The 10,215-nt window shown below is 49.4% G+C and overlaps 1 protein-coding gene across 1 annotated transcript; it reads left to right on the top strand.

Annotated features, from left to right (window-relative positions):
• The first annotated feature begins 2,051 nt into the window (after positions 1-2,051).
• FCRLB (Fc receptor like B) lies at positions 2,052-8,839 on the top strand. Its single transcript, XM_060196991.1, has 6 exons — positions 2,052-2,240; positions 2,463-2,477; positions 3,292-3,546; positions 6,017-6,283; positions 7,059-7,334; positions 8,188-8,839. Exons 1-6 carry the CDS (start codon positions 2,210-2,212, stop codon positions 8,547-8,549), a joined length of 1,206 nt encoding a protein of 401 aa, XP_060052974.1. The 5' UTR covers positions 2,052-2,209; the 3' UTR covers positions 8,550-8,839.
• Positions 8,840-10,215: the final 1,376 nt, after the last annotated feature.

Below are 10,215 nucleotides of genomic sequence, written 5' to 3'. Positions count from 1 at the left end.
GCTTTTAAAAGAGTCAACATATCAAAGACTCAGCCTATGTATTAAAAAGACTCAGTCTGTGCTTTTAAAAAGTTTGAGACATTCAATCATTTTTTCCCTCTCATATTAATTAAATAGTGATTTATATGACTACAAATTATGTACAATAAACACCATTCCCACCACCAAAAGACTGTGTCCCATCCAATCCCCCCTCTCCTCCCCTACTGCCCTGTGAAGCTGAACATCCACCCTCACCCTTAACCCAAGGTTTTTACTCCAAATTCAGTCAAATCTTGCTTTGATTTTCCCTTTCTGTTATTCTTTCTCGACTTCTATTTATGAGTGGGATCATCCCATACTTATCTTTATTTTTCTGACTTAGCTCACTTAACATAATTCCTTCTAGCTCCATCCAAGATGGGTCAGAGAAGGTGGGTTCATTGTTCTTAATAGCTGTGTAGTACTCATTGTGTATATATACCACGACTTTCTCAGCCATTCATCTATTGTTGGGCACCTGGATTGCTTCCAGGTTTTAGCTATTATGAATTTTGCTGCTATGAACATAGGTGTACACATTTCTTTTTGGCTGGGTATTATGGAGTCCTTGGGGCATATCCCTAGGAGAAGGATTACTGGGTCATATGGAAGGTCCATAGCTAGCCTTGTGAGAGTTCTCCAGACTGCTCTCCACAGAAGCTGGACCAGTTTACATTCCCACCAGCAGTGCAGAAGGGTTCCTCTGTCCCCACAGCCTCTCCAGCATTTGTTGCTGCTGAAGGATCTGAGTTCTATCCCCTGGACCCCTACCTGCAGGTCTCTCTTTATCTCCTTCTCTCTCAATTCTCTCTGTTTCTATCAAAAAGGAATAGAAATAAAAATGTTTAAATAGTCATCAGGAGAGGAATTTTTCATGCAGTCACCAAGCCCCAGTGATAACCCTGGTGGTAATTAAGACACACATACAGAGAGAGAGAGAGAGAGAGAGAGAGAGACAGAGAGAGAGTCAGAGAGAGAGAGAGACAGAGAGAGAAAGAGAGACTTCTTTGAGAGTAGTTCAGGGAAGATCACACACCTTGGGAATTTCTGGTGCAGTTGGATTTCTTGGGAAGTCTTGAAATTCCCCTTTTTTATGGTAAGAAAACTATTAGTATTTTTTTAAAGATATATTTACTTAATGGGAGAGAGAAGTAGGGACGATAATCATCAGAGCACTGCTCTGCATATGCCCAGTAAAAGGGATTAAACCCAGGGTCTCAAATATGCAAGCCCTGAGATCTACCTACTGAAACTATCTCCCAGGGGGAAAAATCTAGCTTTTAGTGTGAAGCTGAACTAAAGTCAGCTGATGTGGACTATGGCAAGTGTGTGTGTGTCTTCATTAGTCTTTGGAAGTGGTGTGGTGGTGTGTTGTCAGACTTAAGAGCAGACTGGGAAGCAAAGGGGGACTCACCTGGCTCCTAATGAGAAGCTGACTAATCTGGGGAACATAGGGCAAAATCTGACATGGCTCCTGAAGCCATTTATCCTAAAACAGAGGATCAACTACCCCAGGATCTAGTTTGCCTTTTTGTGCCCATGCCCAAGCACCCCTATCTTCCCCTCCCTGCTCCTCCGGCATCATAACCTATTGTCCAAGCAGGGTGAGGAGGGACCTGGTGTCTTGGGAATGACTGTCTTGTCTCCCTAAGTCTGACCTGCTGACAGGGACCATCTTAGCACCCAGCAGGAGAAGAGGGTTCTTGACAATGAGAAGGAGGCTGTCTCAGAATCCTCCTTAGGGCAGGAACGCCCCCAGTCCAAGGAGACACACTATCTGGCTGGAAAGTGCATTAACTATTTACATGAGAATGCAGGTCATCTGGCTCTGAAGTCACCAGAAGTAGAGGCAGGAGGTGGATCTGCGAGGTTCTAGAGAACTGCAGCTGGGAGTTTGATGCCCCAAGTGAGGAGTGGCTGGGTGGGTAGAGGGATGCAAGTGGGGAAGAGGTCTGGGGAAGGAGTTAGAGGAAGCAAAGGGAGCACTGGGTAGGGCCTGCTGGGGGGAATTGAATGGAATGGGCAGTGAGGGCAGCCTGAAGTCTCCCAGCTAGAGTCTGGTTCTAGGGTCTTTCCTAGGCTTCAGAGGACACAACCTGTCAGGAACTAGGGCTGACCTGAGGGTGACTACACTGCCACCTCCTTTTTGTCACCCCTCCCACCAGCACTTCTGGGTCTCTCAGCAGTCATGTGGGTGTTAGCCATCCTCCTGTTCCTGGGTGAGTCTTCTGTAATACTTAGGATACAGGGAATCATGGGGGTAGGGTTGGAGACACAGGTGCATGTGGGAGGCAGGGACTTAGTCATCACTCCCACCTCATCTGTTTGGAGAGGGGAATAGAAGGACTTCAACCAAATCCCCCAGCTCAGGATATTCCTTTCCTTCCCCCGACCTGGCCCCAACATTTACCTCGTCCTTCCTCCTGTGAGTGCGGTTCCAGGCAGTGGGCATACTGGTGAGTCTTGATACCCCATCAACCCACTTTCCAGAAGTCACCTATCCCTGAATGACCCACTTGGGGCTGCCCCATGTCTGTCCAGAGGTGGGGAACACTCAGGGGTGCTGGGTGTTTATTGTCCTTAAATGTGGCTATCCTACAAGAAAGAGTTCAAGGAGCCAATATGCTGAGAGTTCCCCATTTCAGCCTACCTCCCCTTGGTTGTCTTTTCTTTGTAACATTTTATTTATTCATTTATTGGATAGAGACAGGGAGAAATTGAGGTGGAAGAAGGAGATGGAGAGAAAGAGAGGCACCAGCAGCATTGCTTTACAGCTCATTCAAGGGGGCTTGAAGCCCAGGTTCTTGTACATGGTAACATGTACACTCAACCAGATGTGCCACCACCTGGCCCTCTGTTCTTTTAAGATTCATTTATTTTAATTTTTTATTATCTTTATTTATTTATTGGATAGAGACAGACAGAAATCAAGAGGGGAGGGGGTGATAGAGAGGGAGAGAGACAGAGAGTCAGCTGTAGCACTGCTTCACCACTCATGAAACTTTCCCCCTGCAGGTGGGAACTGGGGACTCAAACCTGGATCCTTGAGCACTGTAATATTTGCGCTCAACCAAGTGTACCACCACCCGGCCCCTTATTTTTATTTTTGATGAGAGAGAGAACACCAGAGCATCACTCTGGTATACAAGATGCCGGGGATGGAATGCAGGCTTGAGAATCCAATGCTTTACCCACTGTGCCACCTACTGGGTTGCCCCTTGGCTCTCTTTTATGCATCACTACTCCCCCTCAACCCACCCTCTCCTCCAGCCACTTTGGAGAAGCCTATCCTATCCCTGCACCCTCCCTGGACCACCATCTTCAAGGGTGAGCGGGTCATTCTGCACTGTGATGGGTACCACCCACTGCTCCTGGACCTTCGGCCTGTCAGCACCCTCTGGTACCTAGGCCACCTTCTCCTGCCCTCCCACAAGAGGAGCATTGAGGTGCAGACCCCGGGGGTGTACCGCTGCCAGACACGGGGGGCTCCTGTCAGTGACCCCATTCACCTGTCCGTGTCCAATGGTGAGTGTTTGCATGGTTTGGTGTGTGTGTGTGTGTGTGTGTGTGTGTGTGTGTGTGGCCAAGTAGCATCTGTGGTGACACTGCCCTTCTTTGGAAGGGGTCACTGGTCATTCCCATCAGGGCAGGGACAGGAAACCTCGAGTCTCTAAATCAAAGGGGGTATCAATGTGGCACTATGTGTAAGACACTCCAAAGCCCTCCTCACCCTCCTGTGGCAGTAGATGGCCCATCAGCTCTGCTCACATGAGATCAAAAAGCCAGAGATGCCAACAACAGAACAGGAGGACGAGAGGGGGGATAGAGGGGTAGAGGCAGCAGGGCAGAAAGTGGAAGAGGAAATTAGAGCTAGAGAAGTGAGGTCCTGGCCTGGAAGGAGTTTTCATTTGACTGCTTGATGTAAGCATCTCAGTAAAGGAGAGAGTAATTGAGTGTCTCTCCTTGGCTTCTGTGGAAACTACAAATGAATTGCAAGGTTTAAAATGAATTATGAGGAGCTAGGAGATAGTTCTGGATTTGAGTTCATGGCAGCATCATAGACAGTACCAAAAGCAGCTCCTTGAATGGTGAGGTAGTGCTGCAGTGTCACTGTCTCTCCAGGTATTGACTGGGAAGGTGGCGCAATGGATAAAGCATGGATTGGATGCTCAAGTATGAGGTCTTGGATGGGGGAAGATAGTATAATAGTTATGCAAAGATTATCTCATGCTGAGGCTCCCAAGTCCCAGGTTCAATCCTCCACACTGCCATAAACCAGAGCTGAACAGTGCTGTAGTTAAAAAAAAAGTATTTCAAGTTTGATCCCTGGCATCATATGTTCCAGGGTGATGCTTGAATCTCATTCTCTCTGTCTTTCTCTGTTAAGTAAGTAACACTTGAATTAATATATATATATAGTCACGGTAGAGGTGGCACAGTAGATAAAACATTGGACTCTCAAGCATGAGGTCCTGAGTCTGAACCCTGCCATTGCATGTGTTAGAGTGATGCTCTGGTTATCTCTTTGTCATATATGAACATATATATATATATATATATATATATATATATATATATATATATATGAATAGACCAGGGAGATCACTCCATGAGAAGCTGGGAGATGGCTCACTTGGTATAGTGTAACCAAAGGACCCAGGCTTCAGTGCCCTGCTACCACATAAGGACACTTGCTTCATGAATAGTAGATTGGTGCTGTAGTGTCTTTCCTTCTTTGTCTCTATCTCTCCTTGTTGCTCATCCTCTATCTTAACAAAACAAACAAAAAGTTGGTGGAGGTGGAGTCATGTGAGCCTGGAGCCCCTCCCTTTTTAACCCCTGTGGTGAAAGAAAAAGATTTAAAAAAACAATTAGGACAAGTTGTTAAGGGAAAAAGCAGCAATTGAAAAAGTACTTAGTGATTTCAATTTTATTAGACATGTGACTCCTCGGGATGCTTCTAAGGTTTCTGAATAGGACCTGAGAAATGCCAGGATGTTTGATGAGGGCACAAAATTAGCTGCTTCCCAGGGAACCCTGGGACCACAGTGGATAGTGATGCATGAGTGTGGTGGCCACTTGCAGAACTCTTGATAAGGAGAAGTCAACCAAGTCAGGGCTGTGCAAGTCAGGGATGTAACACTGTGATCAGCACTGTGATGAACTGTGGGAGGTCCCTAAGGCTACCCTGAGGCTCAGGGGAGTTTTCTGGGGGAAATGGACTCTGAGCAGGACACTGGAACCCAAATGAAAAAGATGAGAAACCCTCTCAGCAGGTGGGGGCTGCAGGCTCAGAGTAGGGCAAGTGGTGGCCCCAAGTGACTAGACTGGCTCTGTGTTGGGGGTGGGGTGGGGTGGGAAAGGAGGGTGAGAGACAGGTGATAATGCTTGCTTCAAACTGAAAACCAACTTCTGTTATCAATCACTATTGTGTCTCTAACTGTACTTTGGGGAAATACTCACATGTGTTAATTCTTTTTTTTAAAAAAAAATATATATATATATTCCCTTTAAAGGGGGAGAGAAGGGGGACTGAGAGAGAGAGAAAGATGTGAATGGCACTGGAGGTATTATTGCGCAAGCTGGTGCAGCCAGCACCTGAGCCAGCCAAGAACTTGAACTTGAACTTGGCGGCTGCAAGCAACAATTATGTCTGTGCCTCCCTACTACCTTCCTTTTTTAAAAAATTTAATTTACCTCCCCTCCTTTTTTAAAAAAATTATTCTATCCAGGGACAGAGAGAATCAGAGCCAGACAGGGGGAAAGAGAAAGGAAGAGACCTCCCCTGCAGGTGGGGAGGAGGAAATTCAACCCTAGGTCCTTGCGTCTGGCAATCAGCCCCTGCTTTGGCATGGGTTCTAGAATTCTTGGTGGGGAGGGGGTCTGCCCTGAGTTAGCAGGAAAAAAAGAGCAGTTGGGGTCCGGGAGCAGAGGCGCTGGGCCCCCCCAGCCCCGAGGTTCCCCGATACAGGTGCGCCTGGCCGGTGGTCCGCAGACTGGCTGATACTGCAGGCGCCCTATGCGCCCGTCTTCGAGGGCGAGCCGCTGGTGCTGCGCTGCCGTGGCTGGTACGACAAGGCGGTGGCCAAGCTGCACTACTACCACGACGGTCGCGCTGTGCGCTACTTCCACTCCGGGGCCAACTACAGCGTCCCGCAGGCACGCACCAGAGACAGTGGCTTCTACCAGTGCTCCGGCACCATGCGCATCCCCGTGGAGAGTGCGCCCATGTTCTCCGCCAAGGTGGCGGTCACAGTGCAAGGTGCGGGGGATCGGGACCCGGAAGGTGAGGGAGGGGACTACCACCCCGAGGGCTCTCTTGCCAACCCTTCTCCCCACTGGCTTCTCTGCGGCAGCCACGTCTCCCTGGAGTGCAGCCTCTAAGGGGGCCCACGTGAATACTCCTGACCTTCCGGCTTCTTTCTCTGGGTGGGGACCCATAGAAGGGGAGAGGGGGTGTTGACAGTGGGGGGGGGTCGCTGAAGACTCCCCCCCACCCCATCCCCACAAGCCTACACTGGAGAAGGTGAATGGCTGCCCATTGGGATGTGTCTCTCAAACTTGAGGTCCTGGCTTTCATCCTCAGCATCCCACGTGTCAGAGAGATGCTCTGGTTCCATCTCTTTCTCATCATAAAATATATATATGTATAATCTCATGTGGGCGGGGTTGTGGCAGCCAGTTGAGTACACACACTACCATGTGCAAGGACCTAGGTTCAAGCCTGTCCCCATGTGGTGGTGGGGAGCTTCACAAGTGATGAAACAGTACTGCAGGCATTTCTCTCTCCCTCCTTCCCTCCCTATCTCTGCTCTCCCACTCAATTTCTGTCCTCTAAAAAAGTGGGGGGACATGACCTGAAGCTTTCCTGTCTCTTGGGATTTGAAGGCTGGGATCCATTTGCCCAAAGGTGGAAGAGCCCCCTTCCCACATGTTCTTGGTCTCCCAGCGGCCTGGAGCCCTGAGATGCCAGCAGGACAAAGGGGTCAAGGGCCCAGAGTCTCAAAGCACCTTTAACTTGGAGTTCTGGCCTGCAGAGCTGTTCCATGCACCCCTGCTACGTGTGATGGGCGGGGAGCGGGCTGGAGGTGTGTTGCTGCGCTGTGACACGAGATTGCACCCGCACAAGCGTGACACGCTGCTGCAGTTCGCCTTCTACAAGTACAGCCGCCCAGTCCGTCGCTTTGACTGGGCTCCTGACTTCGTGGTCCCCGAGCCCGAGAGCTACGAGTTGGAGGCCTTCTGGTGTGAGGCTGCCACGGCCACCCGCAGCGTCCGCAAACGCAGCCCCTGGCTGCAACCTCCTACCCCGGGTGAGAGCCAGACCCCCAAGAAATATACCTGGACATTCACTTCGAGGCAGGCCCCAGAGAACACACACACACACTCCCAGAAAAGACCCCATACCCACTGAAAAGCCTGCTGGACAATCAGGCAGGCCGGGAACCCTCCTCAGAGCACCCACACACACACACTCAGAAGCAGAACCACAGATGCTGCACAGAGCTCACCCCGCATTAGCATGCCCCCCTCTTCTAGAGTCTCTTCATGTCCCCATTTCCCGCTCTCTCCCCAGTCTCCTCCTCACCCTATACCTGCTCCTCTGCTCCACCACCCCACCCTCTCATTCCCAGACCTGCCTGTTAGAAAAGCAAGAAATAAATGAGATAGCAGAGCAGACAAAGCAAGCTTTAATTAACATGTGAGGGGTGACTCTCATGGCCAGAACAGCAGCTAGAGTTGAGAGCCGCTCCTATGGGGTAAAGGAGGATGCCTTTTCTAGGATTTTTCAATTTCCAGTTCCTAAAAACAGTCATGGAGATTGATCACGAAGTCTAGGGAAGTTTCTGGGTGCAGTCATTGGTGAACAGTCTGTTCCACCCAGCAGGTGCATTCACACAGGCGACAGCTTGAGCAAGATGAAGTGTGTGTGTGTGTGTGTGTGTGTGTGTGTGTGTGTGTGTGTGTGTGTGTATGAGTGTGTGTGTGTGGGGGGGAGTGGCAGGTCTCAACACATCCCTTCACTGTTCTTTGCACCCCCTGTCCGCTCTGTATGCACCTCTTTGTCTCCCTCTCCTTCTGAACCTTCAACCCTCTGCCCCTGCACGCTCTGCCCCTACCCTAGTTGGTTGCGAGGGTTCCAGCCCCACCCACTCTTCTCTGCAGCGTCTCCCCTGGATCCCGCATCCGCTTCCACTCCGGCCCCGCAGACGCTGGGAGGAGAGCCATTGTCGGTCAGGAAGCCCCCGGTGTCGCGTTCTGCGCCCTCAGCCACCTTTCTCCCTAATACCACCACCGAAGTCCCCGCCAGCAAGGGCCTCACCGCCGCTGCAGCGCCCCCCTGCGTCCCGCCACAGCCCGATGACTTGGCTTTGCTGCTCCGAGAGCTGAGGCAGCTCAAGGACCTTCTGAGTCGTGTGGTCCAGGGACTGCAGGCTTCCGCCACCTCTTCAGGGAGCCCCGAAGCTCTCAGGACCCCTACGGCGTGGACCCCGGGGCCCCCAGAGGCTACTACAATGGAAGACTGAGGGGGAGCTGACTCGCCCCACCCAGGCCCTTGACCACTAGTGGCCTGCCCCGCCTGCAGGGGCCTGTTTGTCCCTTTGGTGTGCTGTGGTTCTTAAAGATAAGTGACTGTGGCCCTGGTTTCAAGTCCAGGCAGGCCTAAGGCAGTGAGCCTCAGGGGGGTGTCCTCTAACCTCAAATTCAGTGAGAGATGAAGCTCTGGTGTTGACTCTCCTGAGATGGGGGTGAGAGGGGGGTGTGCTTAGCTCATCAGGGAGAATGAAGGCCATTAAAACTACCTGGCACTGATTTATGTTTTATGGTTATGGATTCAACTCTGAAAAGTCCAGTCCCACTGCTGACGACTTTCTGTCCTCAAAGTCCTGGCTCCTACTTCCTTGAAGGTCTCCCACTCTCTGGTATGTGGACCCTTTCCAATTGGACAGGCTGATGCACAGAGGAGCAGGGCCCAGGGCAGGCTGACTGTAACTAGAAATAAATAACAGCATTGGCTTGAAGAAATCCTTGTGAACAAAGTTCAAGACAAATCCTCAAACTAGAGTCTTGTGTTTTAGCAATTTTACTTGCCTGTCATTCCAGCATGAGGCCACTTGGACACACGATCCACACTCCCTGCTGCATGACCACTTTCCTGTCCCCAGCCCAAAAGAATCAGGGACCAGGGTAGAGAGTAGATCGCATAATGGTTATACAAAGAGACTCTCTTGTCTGAGGCTCCAAAGTTTCAAGTTCAATCCCCTGCACCACCATAAGCCAGAGCTGAGTGGTGCTCTTGTTAAAAAAAAAAAAAAAAATATATATATATATATATATATATATATATATATATATATATCAGGTATCACAGGAATTGTAATTTCAGACAGGTTACAGAAGTTTACTATTATTATTAAAGGCTTTCACATGGCTATGTTTGAAAATGTAAAATAATTCTTGAAAGCATTTCTGGGGCCTGGGAGATGGTGCCATGGGTAAGGATAAAGCATTAGATTCTCACACGAGGCCCCAAATTCAGTCCCTGACAGTGTATGTGTCAGAGTGATATTCTCATGTTATCTATCTCCTCCTTTCTCTCTCATAAACAAGTCTTTAAAAAAAAGGTTTATAGGGCTGCAAAAATAGCACAGTGGCTATGAAAAAAAGACTCTCATAACTCAGATGCCATTCACTGGTTCATGCCCCAGCACCACCAGTGCCCCAGCCAGTGCTCCAGTAAAAATAAAAATAAGGAAATCAGTTTAAAACTTAGTAATGAAAAGAGAGGGAGAAGCCCAAGTATCACTACTCTGGTATATATGGCATAGGGGATCAAACTGAGAACCTTAAGTCTGTAAACCCCACACTCTACCAGTTGAGTCACCCACCTTCTCTCCACCCTCATAACATAACACACAGGCTACAAGGTAGTTTTTTTAAAAAAAAAATTTGTTGTCACTGATGCTTCACCACTCCAGGCTGACTTTTGCACACCTGGTTGAACACACATATTACAATGAGCAAGGACCCAAGTTCAAGCCCCCAATTCCTACCTTCAGGGGGAGAGCTTTTCAAGTGGTGAGGCGATGTTGCAGGTGTCTCTTTGTCTCTTTATCACCCCATCCCTCTTGATTTCTGACTGTCTCTATCCAATAAATAAAGGTAATAAAAAATTTTTTAAAGGAAGAGAAA

The sequence above is a fragment of the Erinaceus europaeus genome, chromosome 9 (assembly GCF_950295315.1).
Source record: "Erinaceus europaeus chromosome 9, mEriEur2.1, whole genome shotgun sequence".
NCBI lineage: Eukaryota > Metazoa > Chordata > Mammalia > Eulipotyphla > Erinaceidae > Erinaceus > Erinaceus europaeus.
The sequence above is the reverse complement of the archived record's forward strand: the minus strand, read 5'-3'. Positions and strand labels throughout refer to the sequence as shown.